Genomic DNA, 18,393 nt, shown 5'->3' on the forward strand with positions numbered 1-18,393 from the left:
GCCGCAGTTGGTTGACTGCCTGAGAAGCAATCCCATATTCTCAGTAATGGCTTATCGAACTTTTGGTTGTACTGTGGTCTCCATGGGTGCTTTTCTTCTTCTACTTCAAAGATGGACTCTTTTTCTGGGTATAGAAGCGCCATACCAAGCTGGTATATCATGTCGATGGTGTCGCCAGTAACTCTGGCAATATGAAAGGCCTGCGTACTGCACTAATATAGAGAGTAGGCATTAGAAAAATGCTGGATATTGTATTGGAGAAGAGATGGTTCATTCAATTTTTTGTAAAAAAAAAAAAAATAGCTTTCCGGGTGCGTGGTTTACCGTCCTTCAACTGGTTGAATGATAAGGTTTGCGCGTCCGCAAACGGTTCCCATGGCGTCATCGCCCAAGAGAGTGGAGTTTGTATAGCCCGGAGGCCAAAATGCATTTCGACTTCCACATACTGATATGTTTTTATTAGCTATCTATATGGAATATATGTATTCTACTGTAGTTTTGGTGAAAGAGGTTTCCGTCAGCGGAGAGCTGCAAATGTTAACTTTGATTTGATTTGATTTGATTTGATTATTTACGTCTGTTGGCGCCCTAGAGTAGGCTTTTAGACGTGCTATCGAGCCTTCTACGGATAAACATGCAGGCGTACCCACTTAGTAGGCCCCCACAGGGCGGCGCGCCCATGTTCTCACTAGTTGCCCCTGGAATACTCCCTGCCATCATCCTCCAACTGTAGCAGTGTCGCGCCCAATGGCATGTATCTATCTGAATCGATACCCGTCAGTGGGATCACGATGGTGTTGATGTGATGCACTCGCGGCGGTCACCGCGTTCGCGTTGCGCCAACAACTTTTGTCTCCTGGTCTTTATACGGGGACCAGCGGGAGCCCTGCTGTCGGTGGCGTATATATCGCCCAAAAAACAAAGGAAATGATGAGGTTTTAACGAGTAGCGCACACTACTCGGGCTGGATACTGTACAGAGTGCGCCAGGCTTGTAAGCGAAAGAGGAAGTGTTTAATGGTTTCACGTTCAAGTTCGCATGCGCATTGACTGGACGGTACCACTCGTATCCGGTGAAGATAGCCGTTCAGCCTGATTCTACAGCTATCGTAAAAACCAGAATGGGTGCCACAGGTGCTATTATTAGTGAGTTTTAGTAGCAGGAAGGGCAGGAGTAAACACTACCTATTCTTGGTCGCTGGGGTGCTAGTGTCCTGCCACGCCTGCATGTAACTCAATGCTAGGTATCTACGCGCGAAGGGGGTATTTCTGGACATGGCTTAATCATCGCGTAGAATTTATCATGTTTTCCTCTCGTCTAACCAGCCTATCAAGGTACTATACCTCCTACGTTGTAAAAATACTATATATTATTTCTAACACGGCTTAGTGCACTGACAGGAGAACACATTACAAACGAGGGAAGCCTTCAGTGCCTTGTCTAAAAATAGGCCCCTCCACCTAGGTAGGTATCTGTACTTGCACTAGCACACACTAGTTGACAGTCACCCGCTAACGCCTATAGACACTAAGTTGGTCATCCGAGGCCGCTGTTTGCTTTCGCCTTTTATGTACCGACTTCAGGAATAGTGCCTTGAGTTGTATATTAAATACTGGCAAAGTAAAGAACAAATCTGGGACACACTCATTCTGTTGCTAATCGGAGTAGCCGCACAATCCATCCAAAAACATCATACGCTGAACAAAAGGGTCATCTGGCGTGCGCTCGCGCATATATACTGGCTTAACGCCGTACTTCTGAAGGTCGCCCCAGATGCTTCCAGTTGTAATGGATTCCGGTTGCGAATAAGTATCATCGCCCGTATTTGATTCAGTCTCTGATTTACCGCCGGGCCGACTAGCGACGCTCGCAAGGTCAAATGGCGATATACTGATACGGCCGCGGGGCACACTTTCACTTACATACTCGATACTGAGCCCACGAAGGCTTAAATCCCACCTAAAATTGTCCAGCCAGGACGGTGCTCGATCCGGGCGGTTATGAGGCGGCAAAGGCACATCGGGAACTGGTGCGTCTGGCGGTATAGCAGCAGCTTGTGGCGGAAAGTTTGGCGCCGGTTGTGCGGGTGCTGTTGGTATTGGTATTGCCGCAGCTTCTGCTTGCGCGTTCGGTGCTGCTGCTTCAGCTTGTGCGACAACTGCAGCAACTGGCAGAGGTACAGGCACAGGTTGTGCAACGGGAGCATGAAACGGTGCCTACATCATTTTATTAATGAACTTCCGCAGACAACGGTGGCATAATATACTTACTAAACCCCTGTTTCTTAAGCCGGGTTCCAATGCCCGCAACCATTCTTGCACCACAACTTGAAGCGCTTGCCCGGCAACAGTTGCATCCTGCCCAGGGTTTTCGCGGATCTCACGTATGAATTGCGGCGGAGCGGTGTTGAACAGAGTCTGGTGATCCCGCGGATCAAGTCTCAGCAGCATGTTCTTCAACTGCTCGGCGAGGAGACTTCGTCCATGCTCATTCCACTGGATGGGATTTCCGCTGTTTTCCTCAGCCATCCAATGATTATATTCACGAGCACCACCTTCGAACAAACTTGCCCAACGCTGCCGCTTTTGTTCGAGGCGGCCCCGTAACTCTTGTAGCGGACCTCCCACGGCCCAGTGAGTTGTAATTATAGTAAGATGTCGTAGAAAGTCGGCTCCGCAAAATGCGGATATCCATTGCGTAGTGAATGGATCTATTGGAGTCTCCCTTCTGCGAGTAATGTCTACCACATACCACAGACCTATGGCTCTTGCACGAAACTTGAAGGCGCAAATCATGTGCGTAAGTTCCAGGAGCACCTCGGATGCGGTTTGGAAGTCATCGAAGCCAGGAGTGTCAACGAAGAAGTATTCGGAGCCTGCGCATTGGCGCGAGCTAACTCGCACCCTGTCGTGACTACAGCGTTTAGCACGCGCCTGACAGGCAAGGTGCGGACATAACATACCAGCGTTTAGGCCACCACCTGATCTACCCCTTGTGCCTGTAACATCCTCAATCAAGGATGATTTACCAACCCCGGAACTCCCAACAACAAATACGATGGTGGCTGGGTCGATAGGAGGACTACGTTCGCTTTTAGCGTAGTATCCACCTAAGCTAGTGATTGAATTGTTTCTTACCGTTGGCAGACATGTCGCAGAAGAGTGCGCGTTTCGTCACGACTTCTATCGAGATCGCCCTGCGTTGGGTCAGCGTTAGCCATATCGAGTAGCTTGCCTATGCCAAAACTACTGTGAAATGCAGGATTGAATTGTAGAAAGTAGAATAGAATGTTGGGTAAAAGTCCTGTTGATACCTGAAGAGCGGGGTAGGACATATCATGTACGGAAAATAGTTTGATCGGAGCCTAGTCCGTATTCTATATTCGACCGCGCCCAGGATCCCATTTAACAAATGCCTCCCTGCATGGGCATGTCTCCACTTCTCGCCCACAGTACTAATCCGCGACCCCCATGTGGTGGTATGGGACTAAGCCTTGATCAGAAGCATACGTTTCCCGCTCGCCTGCTAGCATAATGCTGGACGCACCCAAGGAAAAAGCAAAAATTGTGGTGGGCAAGGATTGACCCCAATCTATAATTAACATGGATAGGGCCCGCTGGATACTAGCTCTCGGGCGATCTTGTTTTCAAAACGCGGAACGCGTTAACGCGTGACGCGTCGCTGGGCGCATGAACCCTTTAATTATTTTTATCATATCCTCATTAGGCAAACTTGTCTTTTCTGTCACCGTGTGGACACTACGCAACAGTCAGTTGGACAGGAAAGAATTCTATGCCAATACTATCGTGGCCGATTTTGATTTCATTTATTATAACCCAACTTTCCACGTTGTCATCTGCAAACTTTGCGAAACCTGTCTCCAGACTACGATCTATCGACATGTACGACAGAAGCACAAGAGGAGCATTGTATGCACCTCATCTGCACTGCGGCAGTATGAAGCGTCCTTTACTAAGTACAATGCTGTTCTGCAACCCGCGAACATTCGAATGATTCAACCTCTTTCAGGCACAGGACGCCTTGAGTTTCTGAAGCTCTGGCAGAACTGCATGCTCTGTCTATGTCGCAAGCAGAGTAAGACATTTGCATGCCGCTGTGAGAAACATATGGAGCGTCATCTACAGGAGACACATCAATTCAAAAATACGCGGGGACGCGGCCGACCGTCGTCAACTTCCATCAAAGGGCCAAAAGTAGACTACTGGGTACAAGAGAACGCTGTCATGGCTCCGGTCAGCTGCCAGTCTTTCTACTCTACTGGGCCTTATGTTCGATATTTTCCAGTGGTAGTGGGATCTCCCAGTACGCAAAACACCAAAGCCGCACCGCACTCTAGGTCCCTCTCTCTAGACCTCCGTCAGCAAGTTAATCTTGCTTTGGAAGAGGAGGCAAGAGTGGAAAGCTACACGGGCAAGGAATTCAGGTGTACGATACCAGCAACCTCAGAGCAAACCAGATGGATACAACTCACTGAATGGACACGATATCTTCAAAACCACTCGCTTGCCGATGCTGTTCGGCTTATTGATTTGCCAAGGCGTGCGATAAACTCGTCATCGGGGTGTGCCGAGCTGAACGATCTAGAAACGGTGCACTATGACACCGATGCTGTCCTTGGCACTATCATTGAAGCAGTTAAGCGGGTTGTTCAGCGCGCTAGGCAATCCCTTAAAGACGGCAAGCTGAACACGTTTGACTATCATCAGCTCAACTCGTTTATCCCTAACGACCGGCCAGAAAACCATTTTTCCACCAACTCAAAGAAGCCTCATATGCGCGATATGTAAGAGTTTTCTGTGGACTTGTTTGTTTTGTCTATCGACGAGCGTGGCTGAAGCTTGGCCCTAGTCTGCATTATTGCCTTACCGACCCCCAATCGAAGGCATTAGCCGACGTCGTCCATGCCGCGGCAGAGTATCATGCCACAGCTAAAGAAATGGTCATAGCGGATCATGTTCAGGAGACGGAAAGGCGCCTTGACGATCGGTGCCTGATGCTCTGCACTTCGCTTTTAGACCACCGTCTCTACGGCGATATGTATGATAGCTTGGCTGTCGGCTTCGTTGCTGTCTTGGGCATTCGGGTATCCCATGAGGGCAAACCCCTAAAGCGGCCACGACTAGCGGATGCACCAGAATTCACGCCGTATCTTTCAGCCTTCATTAAAGTTTCACGCTGCTTGTGGCTGAGCGCGCCCTGCTTGCAGTGGAGCGTGCTGAGGCGGACTACCCAGCGGACGCACTCGATGATATGCAGCAGCGATTATGGTCAATGATACTCGTTCGCCAATGTGTTGGGTGCGCAAATTGCGTGCATATGGCAAAGCAGTCAAGGACACAACTACCTCTCTTTGTCAGATCAGCTGGTCAGATGACGGTGAAGTGCTAAGCTACCAGTCCATGACCCTAAGCATGGCTCAGCTTCGCAATGTCGTATTCATTCAGCTTAGTGCTGCTCAGAGAGAGCTCGAAAAGCTCATGTTTGTGCATTCCGATGAGAAAACGGCCGATATCGTTCCGCTGCTCAGCTTACGGTCACTCCAAGACAATCCGGCCGAGTCTGCTCCTGCGTGGAGTTTTCTTTGCCATAAATCGAACACTTCTCTGCATGGAGACGAACGTTGGCTTCTAGACCGGGTGCTTAACACACCTTGGCTCCGGAACGACTTTTTCCAATCTGCAAGGCAAGCCAAGTCTGTAGTCGTGGACTACTTGACAACCGTTGAGAGTTTCCTCGAAAGCATTTTGTTGCTCGTTCATATCACTAGTGTCCAGCCTGCGAGGGGCACTGAGCTGCCGTCAGTCCAGTATAAGAACTCGGAGAATGGACAAGGTCGCAGAACCATTTTTCTCGAGAACGGCCTGGTTAGTTTTGTCACGTTCTACCACAACGGCTACAGCATTTCTGGATCTACGAGCATTATCCATCGATATTTGCCGATTGAGGTTGGAGAACTATTTGTTTACTTAGTTTGGCTCGTTGCTCCGTTTGTAAAGCAACTGGTAAAGCTAGCAAAACCGCCGAGGGCCACCACGTTGAACACGTCATTTGTATGGGGAGAACTGTCCTTGAAATCCAGTCGCCAGGTGAAGAATGATGAGAATAATCCAAAGGCGGATGAGCATGGCCGTCTAGGCGACTTTCTAAGGTACTTGAGGATGTGTTTCAAAAGCTTGCATTAACCAAGGTCAACATACAGACTTGGCGGCACGCCGCGATTGCAATCTCGCGACGCCACCTACAGCAGGCCAGGTTCAAAAGAGACTTCATCGAGGCAATGAGCTGGGCATGGAATGACAAAATGGCATGTCACGGAGGTACAACTGCTGCCCTGATATACGCTCGAGGCCTAGAGGAGGCACCTGACCACGTGGCAGAAGCGAAAGCAGAGTACCGGCGCATAAGCCGACAATGGCATGCGTGGCTAGGATTTGGGGGTTATCACGCAGGACCTAAGGGTTAGTTTAAGAATTTATGACGGTTTGAGATGGCCGCTCGAAGACTGGCCTTGAATGAATCAAATCGGGAATGAGTCTAGTTATTCACCCGTATAGGCTCACAACCAGACAGGTACTAAGAATTGTACAACTTTATCCCTATCTTGGATTCTTTCCCGATCCTCATGAACTGTTACTACCTCTTAGCCCCAATTGTTATTCTTCGACTTCAACTACAAATTGACTGGTAGACGAGGCTGCCGAATAACGGGACACGAGGTTTGTGACGAACGCCTATGCCGTCAGGCTACGGAGCAACATATCAGGGCATTGAGAGCAGTTTCAGTACCCAATGTAGGCGCAATAGCGTATATAAAGCGTAGAGCAGGGCCACAATCTGTGGCTGTTACAATGTAACGGTCCAAGCTAAGTATATTGACGACGTAACTGGGTGACTACGAGTATCGCAAAGCTAAAGAAGAAGGAGAAAACAGGGAAGGAGAGCTCTGCTCCGGAGCTCGTTGTGTCTACTCTCGCTTGCTGGCTGACCACGACCAGAATGGCCGGGATCATGGCGAGAGCGCCCACCGAGACTCATTCGGGCTCAGCCCGTTATACAATTGGCTAATTTAGCCTTACTGTTATTTTTTTTTTATTTACAGTATTATATATAATTAGTGGTTTAATAGTAAAATATAAAAAAGATGGCTATGGTTTTTAAGAGGATATTAAGAGTTATCTTATACAGTACCGTACCAAGGAGATGTTTATCAAAGAGATGTAATCGTTTAAATATAGTGATAGATTAATTATATCACGTAGAAGACGGCGACTATGAGGATGACGGTAGCACGTACCAGGACAAGGAAGAAGATATGACGAAGAAGCACGAACCAATCGCGCCTGCTTAGTCGACATTTGTGACGCACCATCCGGCCGCTCATCGCTCGTCAGCTGCTTACACGCCGCACTACCCAGTCTTGGCGTTTCCAAGGACCACCTCCAGCGGTTCGCGCATGAAATCGAGACCGAAACGAGTCAACGCGTTGGGTTACACCAACGCCCGGCACGCCACTGTTGTAGGCGGCATGAGAGGCGGATGACCTGGGTGCCCGGCTGCTCCAACACGCTGATGCGCGCGCAGGTTAGAAAAGACGGAGCCTGATGGAGTGCATGTGGTGGAGGAAGAGTTGATGTATGTGGTTTGGAGGACGGTCCACGGGCTGCGGTAGGTGTTTTGGTGGTAGAACTTGGTGGACACGAGGAGCGCGTTGTGGTGCGCGATTAGGCGCTTGGTTTGCTGGTCCGGGTTGAGCGAGAGGTTGGTGAGTTTATACAGATCGGGATTCTGTCAGTCTTTTTACATCTACCAAGAGCGAGCAACAGGATATCCCTTCCCAAAGGAAAAAAATACAGGTAAAAAGATATACCTTGGTATTGTACAGTTCAGCATCGCCCGTGCACCACTTTAAATACAGCCGCGACTCATCGTCGCCCAGGACCCTCAGCGTCTTGTAACTGTTCAGAATGGTGCCCTCGTAGCCCGATAGCTCCATGCCGGGACCGCGGACGATGAAAGGTAAGGCGGTGCCTTCATCGTAAGGAAAGATCATGCCGGCGGGGACGCGCGCGCTGGTTGATGTGGTAGCCATTATCAGCGCTGTAGAATTGAACGCAGCATCAACTGCCATTGGACGAAATGTAGACTGTTTATTAATAACAGCATTATAGAAAGTAAAGGTCCCTCTCGGGCAAGCATTCACAGACATAGCAGGATGAGAATTGTTGTTCGGCTATTGTCTAGCTTCCTAAGTTGGCTATCAAAATCCGGACAGACGAGAAAAAAAGTACACAGGCCCATTCATATGATGATGCCAGTACTCCGGATAATGCTCCCGTAAAAAAGTACCGCAACATCGTATTGACAGCAAGTGAGGCGTCTCTCTCTTTTAGTGGTCGCGATGAGCGGGATATCCAACGCCCCTCATCATCGTGCTTGACGTAGTAATTATCTAGGTTGTGCAACACATGCTCAGCACTCAGATTGTCTCTTGTCGCACACATCATAAGGGCCTTGAGGGCCCTGTGATTGCCCTTCCGGCAAAGTCGCCCACATTCACCCTGTATGCCTACACAGCAATACCGAAGGGCACGGCTGGCATAGCAGGCTCGGTCAAGTGCAGACCCCCAAGGATAGCCTTGGCGATCGTCAAGTCGAGCGCCCGCACTCACTAGTTTCTGGACTACATATCTCCTTTCTCGAATGCCAAACAGGCCACTGAAACCGATGAAAAAAAGGGCATTCAGCGGCGAAAAAGTGCACCCATCACGGTACTCTGCCGAATCTATACTTGCACCGCCACTGATAAGTGCGTCAATAACGAAGACCGGCGCTCGGCACAAGGCCGCGAACAGCAAGGGAGTACAACGCCAGTTCTGCAGAATTGCCAGTTCTCTGTCGTCAAGCAAAGGGCTGAGGTCCCGTATATCATAGGACGCGCATTGTGAACGGCTATTTGTACGCTCGCCCCTTCTGATCAATGTTTGGATCACAGCGGCGGCCATTCTGTTGCTAGTTGCCCGCTTGCATCCCACTATTGCAAAGTATAGCAGGGGGATGGCATCGACGGGCTTACTTCTCAAGTTGCGGTCGCACTTCAGGAGTGCACGTGCAAATTGCATATTTCCAAGGTACAGTGCATGTTGCAGCGGCGAGAGGAGAAAGCCCTTCTCCGTAGAGCCCGGCTGTCTGCACCCATCAATTGGCACGCCATGGCGAACTAATACACGTATGACCTTCGATGCGTTCTTCACTGCGAAATTCCCGCAAGCAAAGTGAAGGGCATTTTGGGGCCGCAGAAGAGCACTGTTCTGGGCGATGAGCGGATAACTCATCAGCACTCGAAGGCAGCCAACATTGTGAGTTGCTGCCGCTCGATAAAGGTCTTGGCGGTCATCGTCTGACATGTTGTTCAGGTGCCTGTACGTTAGTTGAGCTAGGTCCAAAACTTCGCGAAGCATCTCCGTCCTCCCCATATCTGATAATATCCCGATGACCTGCCCGAAGCCGGCAGCTTTTCTCAGATAGGTATAAGAGTTCTGATAACGATAAAGAAGTGGAAGCATGCCATCATTGTCACTTTTAGCGGCTAGTTGAAATGACTGCATGGTTACCGCACGTCGCGTACCAAGACGCTGCAAAATCAAAACCACGGTTGGAATATCGCCACTCAGCACAGCGAGAGACAAAGCATCATAGTTTTCCCACAGATCGCTCCAAGTTAGCTCATCATCATACTGAGGGAGAGCGATCCGCACTAAATCAGGTCGCCCAATCCAAGCAGAATAGGCAAGAGGTGACAGCGGAGTTTCGTAAAATCTGTGCTTGGCGCCACTGCATAACAATTCCAAAGTTCGGAGCTTATGCTGCGCCGTTTGCGCGACACCATGCACATACGGCACCAAAGTTCTACTCTGCTGGTTGCGGCCACCTTCTACCACTTTTGGAGACTGTGCAAGGAGACGTCGCATACGGTCCGACGCAGCAGGTTGAGGCATCCTGGGCTGACGAATTACGTTATAGGCAAGAGCAGTTCTTCCTGGACGCACCAAGAAACCGCCTTTTGCTATAATCATTTCTGCTATGCGAAAGTCCCCATGCGTTGCTTCCCTGTCGAGTGCCAATAACAATGGGAAATGCAAGTGGTAGATTGCGTGAGTGGCATCTGAGCGGGTACCGGTTGATGATTCAGACACTGTTCGCGTCCGCGCCGTTCCCGCGGTTCCTGTTCGCACGGTTCGCGCTGTTCGCGCCGTTCGCGCCGTTCGCCCACTTGTTGACTCGGAAGAGGAATAAAAATAGGAATCAGAATCAGAACCAGATGAAATTTCATCATAATCTGGGATGTTTGGATACGGTTCAGTGTCGGAATCATCGGAATCATCTTGATAGCCTCCAGCGTATTGATCGAGATTTATAAATGCAGGCCTGGTGGCCAACCTTCTCCGATGCCGGTACGTCGCGAGGACTGGCGTGTGAATATCATAGCCGTTGTTGAGTAGGTAATCAGCCATTTCCTGTTGCTGGCCGATTATTGCATAGTATAGCGTCTTATAAACCTCTCTGCCATCATGGTCGTCCAACGTCTGCGCAGCAAGCTCTCTTGGGGGTCCCGTCACGCTGGCACCATAATGCACAGCTCTTTGCACAGTCCCCAGTCGACCCTTCCGTGACGCCCACAGTAGGCATGATGTTTTGGTCGAGCTAAATTTTTGCTGGCGGATTTCCGTCTCGTATAGAATCCGATTACAGACGATATATAGGGAGCTGCACGTAACCGCCAGTCGATTTAGTTGTTGGACGGATAATGAGGCCGCAATGATAGTAACGACCTCGGCTGGAAGCTTTTCTAAGGCCATTGTAGACGCATCTTTTGTAAGAGCTAAAGCACTCGAAATGAATACTCTGGATCGAGCAGTTGTACTGCCACCGATCGTGAAGTAAAAAAGAGAAGCTAGAAAAAGAAAGTCTACTTACCCCGCACGTACTGCGCGTGGCTGCCCAATCACACGCTTGGCGTGTCACAAGGCTAGCATTTCCCGTGCGCAAGGGGGGCACTGGGCTGAAGAGTAGTAACTAGTAGCTGTAGATAATCGTGATCCTACTAGCACAGAGAAATTGACATCCGAGTCAACTTACAATTGGAAATGGCCCCCTGTATTTTTGCTGTGGAGACTTTTAGCCGTACCAAAACAAATGACACCGGGGGCCAGTTCATTTCAGCATGATGTGTTAGCTTATTACCCTCCCTTAATATATTCACTAAGGGTCACATAGGCATATATAGCCGGCGTAGTGTGCTAGTGCCTCGATCCTCTCGTCGGGTGTTCTTCTGTTTGGCCGCCACCTTTTCAGCTCTTCCTTCTCTCGTAGCGGATATGTCGATAGCAGCTCTGCCGTCGTGCGAAGCTCATCGCCCTTGAACCAGTGCGGCTTCCTCCTAAGGTGGTCTTCTCAGGCCTTGGGACCGCCGGGCGCAAGGCAAGTGCCGCACTTCTTGCAGATTACTACACGGTGCTCCGCGTTATACTGGAAATCGGGGGCACCCATCACGCATAGGACACGTTGCCACCGTCTACTTGTTCTTGTCACTCTTAGGTAGGGGGGAGGCGACAATAGAGAAGCAGCACCGGTCCTTCTACGTCGAAGTACGGTTGAGGATATGTACAATAAAACGAATAGCAGTCACACTACCCCACCCCATGTGCTACTATGGAGGTCTGGATGAGAATCTTTCTGGTCTTTGGCACTGCCTCCAGGGGTATACGGACCGGTGCCACCGTACACAACCACGACTGTCCTTTGCCTTTCGTACGTATAAATGTGGTGGGCAGGATGAGGCCTGCCGGCCTTTTTCTCCTCAAACCAGCCAATCACGCTCATCCCTTTCATGCGAAATAATTTCTCATCCCCTGCTAAAAACCCCTAGGTACCATGTCAATCACCGTCGTGTAACACCGCCACCAAATTACGCTGCTAGGGGTACCTGCGCACCAGGAATTGGCCAAGCTTTGTTTTCATTTTTGATGCAAGCGACACTCCTCTTGGCTAGTAAAGGACCCAATTTATTGAGGCCAATATTGATGGGTCCATGACTGGCACCGCGCCCAAAGCTTGGAGCGGCACAGGGCGTCCTGAATATGAGCGGACGTACACCTCACTGTAAGACACACTGCTCCTTTCGATACGGCCCGTTGGTACAATGCGGCCCATCAGCGCGCTCTACTAGAACTTATTCTTGGCCTCGGAGAAGTTTACATCGGGTATGGCCTTAATTTGCGTCGTTTAAGAGCTAGACACCGTCGTTGACGTCAACTATGAACTCAGATGACCGAGAAGCCCCAGCTCTCATCAGCCATCCCAAATGGACATAAGCAATATAACAGTTGCTACCATCTAACTGACGAGGACACAAATCTCCTATTTCCGGTTCCGCTTATTGACCGAACTATTTCATATAGATCAGGCTCCCGGGAGGAACATGTATTGAGGGCTGGAACTACACCGCCTCTAACAATGCATTTGAGCCTTAGTAGGTCAGGTTCTATTGCTTATTCGTTGCATGCGGCGTCGGAGTCGTATACTTTGCTCATTGCTTACGCATCGCTCTTTTGACACGAAACTCGATACTCTTTCATGCAACCCGATTAACGTTGGCCTTTTCCACATTATTGTTATGTGCAATCGTCTTCATCAAGTCTCTCCCAGAGCCGCGCCACCGCATATTTATATGCATGAACTCCTTACAGGCGTCAGGCGCCCTATTTACATCCATTGAGCCGGTATGTCTTGGCGTTCTTCTACTGTACGATACCTAACCATTATCCTTTAGGTTATGTTGAGCCGTCTGCTTTTCAAAACGTCCAGTCATATCGAGGGAAGTTTGTTGTTTGGGTCAGCGAACTCTCCACGCCAGCGCTCTTCGGGGTGGGCGCTTGGCAGTATGTTACTATTGATTCACAATGGCTGCTGTGGTTATTCATGATAACACTGAATGCAGAGCCGAGTCTTGTTTCCCTTGGACTTGGTAGCAAGCTATGGGAGAGTCGAAAACAGACTCTAGAGCGGCTTCTCGTGACTGAAGCTTGGGTAGTCGCTCCTGTTCTCCTGGCAATTATTGCAGCAGCCATCGCTTCCAATTTCCGAGCCGAGCACCTGATTTTCTTGGTTTCCGATTTTTCATTCAAGATTTCCTAGCTTTGTTCCCGAACCAGCAGCGCCAGAACGATTCCAGGGAGAACCAGCAGCGCCCGAATAATTCCAGGGAGAGCCTAGTTTCGAACGAAAGGGCAGCACAAGAGCTACCGAACACTGAATCCCAGCTAGCTCATCTTGGCCTTTTTCCGTGACCCGCTGGCGATGTCAAGAGCGGGAGTAGCTAGAAAAAACGCATCAGCCAGACCGATTGCGCCCAAAAGCATCGATTACTGCGATTGAGGCTGGTCGAAAATCGTTGCGCTAAAAACGACAATAGGTCGAGGGGAAGACGGACGGTCAGAACTTGATGAGGCGCTACTAACGACACTCTCCCGCTAACCAAGGTTGAGGCTGCCCGAAAATTGCTGCCCTCACAAGAGACAATAGGTCGAGAGAAGGTGGACGGACAAAACTTGACGGACAGAACTTGACGGGCAAAACGTGACGGACAGAACTTGACGAACAGAACTGACGAACCAGGCACAATACTAAGAACACTCCCTCCCTTCATCGAAAAAGAACGAAAGCGGACGATGTCATCCCACGGGTGAGGGCGCCAGTGAGGAAATGGACGAACCAACTACGTGGAGCATGTTGGGAGAGCCTTTTCCAGCGCGGCGTACAAACATTTGTCAAAGTAGTGGTCGCTTGCAAAGCTCTATATTAACGGCCAGAGCACAATGGACGCAAAATTTATTATCCTATGTTTGTCGAATCCATGAGCGGGCAGTATGGGCCGTTCAACCTTTGCGTGGTCGGAAATGGCTGCCGTCGCACTGCGCCGCTGCCGCGCCTCCACTAACCTCGCACCAGAATATGCTTCGTCCGTCGACTATGCGAGGATTGGAAAATGCTAGAAAATGAAGCCAAAGCTCAATTTTATGGTTGCAGAAGCCCAGTGCCACTCCTTCAGATCTCGCGTCGAAAATGGCATCCCCCGGTGCTGATCGGCCCGCCGAGGGCGCTGAACAATGGTGCAGCCATCGACGAGCTCCATTCCACCGTTTTCGGGAAGACTGGTCGTATATTCGGGCATGGGCATTGGAACACAGTCAATGCAAGGCTCGAGTACGGGCAGCTGCTGCGCGGCAAGAAGCGCTACGAGCAGGCTGAGTCGCTGTACAGGACTTTCATCGACGAGATGGACCGGGATGGCGGGCCGGAGTCGGTGGCGGTGCTCTGCATCTTCAACGCGCTCGGTACGGTGTACGCAAAACGCCAGAAGCTGAAGGAGGCGGAGGCTATCCTCGTTCGCGCCGTGGCCGGCTTCCGCACACAGAGTGGTGATAGGGACGAGAGAACGCTGACCGCAGCATTCAACCTCGGTGGTGTGTACCAGGATCGCGAAAAGCTCTGCTGTGCGATCAGCATGTACCACGGGGCCGCGTACGTTTTTAAAGACGTGATGGGCATCTCTGACAAAACAACGATCGCGGCCTTTACGTCGCTCGCGGCATTGTGCTCTGCTGGCCGCGCCCTGCCGGAGGCGGAGGAGGCGTACAACCTCGCACTGCGGGGGCTGGAAGAGGCTGCAAGACAGAGTTCTATGGACGATCTCATCCTGAAACTTGACCTGGGCGTTTTATATCGTGATGTTGGAAGACTAGGGGCTGCAGAGAAGCTCACACGCGAGGTCTATCAAGGGCTCAAGGATGCTCGTTCCGGCCATGCGGCCGCCGCGCTCACCTGCCTCGGCACCGTGTACGCGCGCCAGGGACGAGCCGCGGAAGCGGAGACGAGTTTATCCGATGCTCTCAAAGATTTCGCTACATGCGAGACCGAGTACTCTGCGACGGCGTACGCAGCCTCTTTCAGCCTCGATAATCTTCTCCGCAGCCATCGCCGGCTGGCGGAGGCTGAAGCGATGTACCAGCGGGCCTGGAGCAGCGCACGGTCGGTCGGAGGGCTGCAACACGCCACATCTTGTACGGTGGCCGACGCTTTGAGCTCTTTGTATAAGGAATAGGACAAGTACGAGGAGGCCGAGGAGGTGTACAAGCCCTCACGCTAGGAGAGTTCCGTCTTGATCGGTGGACAAGTTTTGTCCTGAGAGTCAACCTCCACAAGATGACAGGGTACATAAGAAGCTAGTAGTCTCTTTCTCGGAATAATATGCATTACATGCCAAAAACTAGTACTTCCTTTTACATACTGTGCATACGGAAAGTGTGATTATGTCAATCCGTCGACCTTGGGCGAAATGGTTGCAACGCTATTGCTTCCAACCACTCTGTCGACTTGCACAGGCTGGACGCATCCCGGATTTATTGGGCAGTATCTTGTATGTATGGCCAGGACTGACGCTTCGTATATGTGCTCAGCCGCAGGAGTCTGGTGAGTCTCGTTCCCAGTAGATTTTGCGCACATCTCGACGTGGCCAAATCCGTAATGGTGTGGTATTATGGCGAAGCTGGACTGCGCAGCGTTGCTAGGTACGATTCAGACTCGTCGCCCGGCGCGTTTCAGCGTTAAGACGTGACAAAGCGGACCCGAGGACCATCTACGAGCGCCAGGGCACGCCGCGATCCCTGGCAGCAAAGTCGCTGGCTGGCTTGCGAAAGCCGCTCTCTCCTAGAATTCTGACCAAAAAAGCCATCCGGCGCCTAGCAAAGACGAAGTAGAAGAGGGAATGCGGCGTTGGCGGCAATTTAGCGCCCATGAAAGCTCATGATGTGTAGACTTCGGCGATCCCCTCGCAGGGCGCCGGCGGAACTACACCAACTGATAGCGACCAAAAGCGGTATAGGCGTCTTGAGGTACTCCAAAATCTCAAGGCCATAATGTGTTTGCACTTGTGCATATGAGAGCAGCAACAAGCCGCAGCAACAAGCTCACACCGTTACCATTTCCAATAAACGCCCCTCTAGCACCTCAGCTTTACCAAGACTTCTTTCAGTTTCCATCAACTTCAAAATTTGCGGCCCGTACAGCGGATGCTGAGCGAGACACGGCTGTGCGAAGCAAACACGAGTCGATGAGGTGCCAGGCTTGAAGAGACGGCCGCCTCAATCTCGGAACCGTGCAGGCGGTGCACTTGTAATGCAGTCACCCGTAGCAAACTCCGAGTACCTCCCGTCGGTGAAGACCGACCATGCAGCATCGCCCCCTTTTCAATCTCCTTTTAAAAACAAGTCCTGGCATGTCGGTGGCTGGCTCATGTGTCGAAGGCATCAACAAACTCACCGGGTGTTCCAGATTGCAAAGCAGAGCTCTGGAAATGGATACTTCAACAATCGCAGCCGTGGTCTTCGGTACCATTTCTCTTGCAATCGGACTCATCGGACTCTACCTCGCCTTCACACAACTACAAGTTTCGCTTCTTCAAATCTCCTTGCGTAGCATGGTAGATTCACCCGGAATCTGGCGGGTTGCTGGCAGATAAATACAACTAACCACAAATGTATAGATTATACGCCAACAAGTCGAGAGCGACGACCCTGGTGAAGGACAGCAGAGCCACGAGCTGGCAACAACGGCCGATTGAGGAAGGCTTCTGTGAGGAACTGTCAGCATGGGCCAGCTGTCACACCAACCAATACCGCAATCGAAGCCCGCTCTGCCAATTGCTAAAAATGAAGCTGCTCAATATATCAGCGGTACATGATCCTCATCGCTTGTCTACCGGTATGCCCACGCGCTCTGGGCTGACGCAACTCCTTTCTTGGGACATGATCGCAGCTTCTCTCGACCTGTACCAAAATACAGGCTCGCTAGCTTAGAGCGTGGAGAGCTATTAAGTGTGAGAGAAGCCGCTTCTGCCTTAATGCGCTGTCACCTTTTCGAACACGGCTGGAAGCTAGTACAATAGGAATTACGCAGACGGCAAGGTCCTGGGTGCGGAATAGGTTGATCGACAGTGCAGATTCGTTGGTTGATGTGTCTGGAGAAGTTGGGAATAGCATCGGGAAAGGACGACATGGAGTAGCCCACATAGAGCGTTATCATGTGAGCACTAATTCAACCATTTCAACTCAACGTCCATCAACTCAATTCGGGCTCAAGGTGGTTCATCTCCACGGGCGACATGCTGAGTAATCCGTCAACACAACTCAATCATGATACAACATTGATGGAATTGAATTGATAGCCACCCTGGCTCTGGATCCGCCGCACGCAGTTCTCCAGAGCGTCCATGCAGTCGAGTTTCAGAAAAGTACAGAACTGCATGGTGGCGCGTATCGTTTCTGCTTCCTGAAGCCACCACGCTGTATTGTCGTGGCCTTTCTTACAATCGAGATTGAAAAGGGAAGCAGATCTGCGGAGTGACACGTCTTCTTGCACGTTATGTGACTTCGTCGCACATAACTATCTGGCAGGCAGCAGTATTTCCAGGGGTATCTAGTGCGTGATCGCCAAGCTTTTCAACAACAGCAGGAGAATGTTTCCTAGTGAAGCATAAAAGCCGAAATCATACTTCATCATGTATTGCCTATTCTCCTAGTCCTTTTCGCAGAATTCAAGTCGATGCCGCAGTTTTGTGGAGTAATGTACCTGCAACGCTCCTCGAGAGCGACGGCCAGGAAATTCCATACTGAAACATTCATATATTTTTTCCCATGTGAGCGTTGGGTCGGCCCTCAGTTTCTTGAGAAGTCGATCCTCGCAGGGGGTAAAGCTGATCCGTGCGCGGCGCATTTTTTTCGATTGGCAACTCACTGCTAGCTTTCGCGATCGGGCATTCTTCGATCTGCAGCCTGGAAAGTTGTAAAATGAGGCAAGCTCGAGTCCGTCTCGTTTTTCAGAAGTTTTCAATCGGGTGATTTTCTCTTCGTCCGTCGAGGCCAGGTTTTCATAGCTTCCGTAATCCTCAGGGTTGCCGACCGGCCTCAGCTCGATGACAATTTGCTGGCGCGTAGGCGGTATTGAAATGCAAAGTGGTTGCTCTTCAAATTGAAGGCAATCTGTCTCAGCATATTGCGCCCGTTCCAATTCGGCTGTCGTTTCTAGAGGATCGATCGTCTCTTCGCTTTTCATTGAATCCGTGTTGAACCGAGTAGGAAGTAGATAATAGGGTGCTCTGGGATCGGTCAAATGCATCGTTACGTCGTCTTCGATGTAGTTCTGTCCCGGTGAGATAGCTTGCGATAGCGGCCTCCCTGTTCGATCCATTATCCGGCCATCTTCCGGGTATAACCAGGGTGAGGAATCAATCCACCCACGTCCACGAGTGCTTGTCGT

The 18,393-nt window shown here is 50.6% G+C and overlaps 2 protein-coding genes across 2 annotated transcripts; one reads left to right on the forward strand and one right to left on the reverse strand.

Moving 5' to 3' along the window:
* Positions 1–7,509: 7,509 nt before the first annotated feature.
* ISF_09955 (arylsulfatase) lies at positions 7,510–8,110 on the reverse strand (the record flags this gene model as incomplete). Its single annotated transcript, XM_018853554.1, has 2 exons — positions 7,510–7,806; positions 7,889–8,110. The coding sequence occupies 2 exons, from the start codon at positions 8,108–8,110 to the stop codon at positions 7,510–7,512; spliced, it is 519 nt and encodes a 172-aa protein (XP_018699257.1).
* Positions 8,111–14,065: 5,955 nt separating this feature from the next.
* On the forward strand, positions 14,066–15,181 carry ISF_09956 (Tetratricopeptide-like helical; the record flags this gene model as incomplete). The annotated part of the gene is made up of 1 exon (XM_018853555.1): positions 14,066–15,181. One exon carries the CDS (start codon positions 14,066–14,068, stop codon positions 15,179–15,181), a length of 1,116 nt encoding a protein of 371 aa, XP_018699258.1.
* Between the last annotated feature and the right edge of the window lie 3,212 nt (positions 15,182–18,393).

The sequence above is a fragment of the Cordyceps fumosorosea genome, assembly GCF_001636725.1.
Source record: "Cordyceps fumosorosea ARSEF 2679 chromosome Unknown scaffold_110, whole genome shotgun sequence".
Taxonomy (NCBI): domain Eukaryota; kingdom Fungi; phylum Ascomycota; class Sordariomycetes; order Hypocreales; family Cordycipitaceae; genus Cordyceps; species Cordyceps fumosorosea.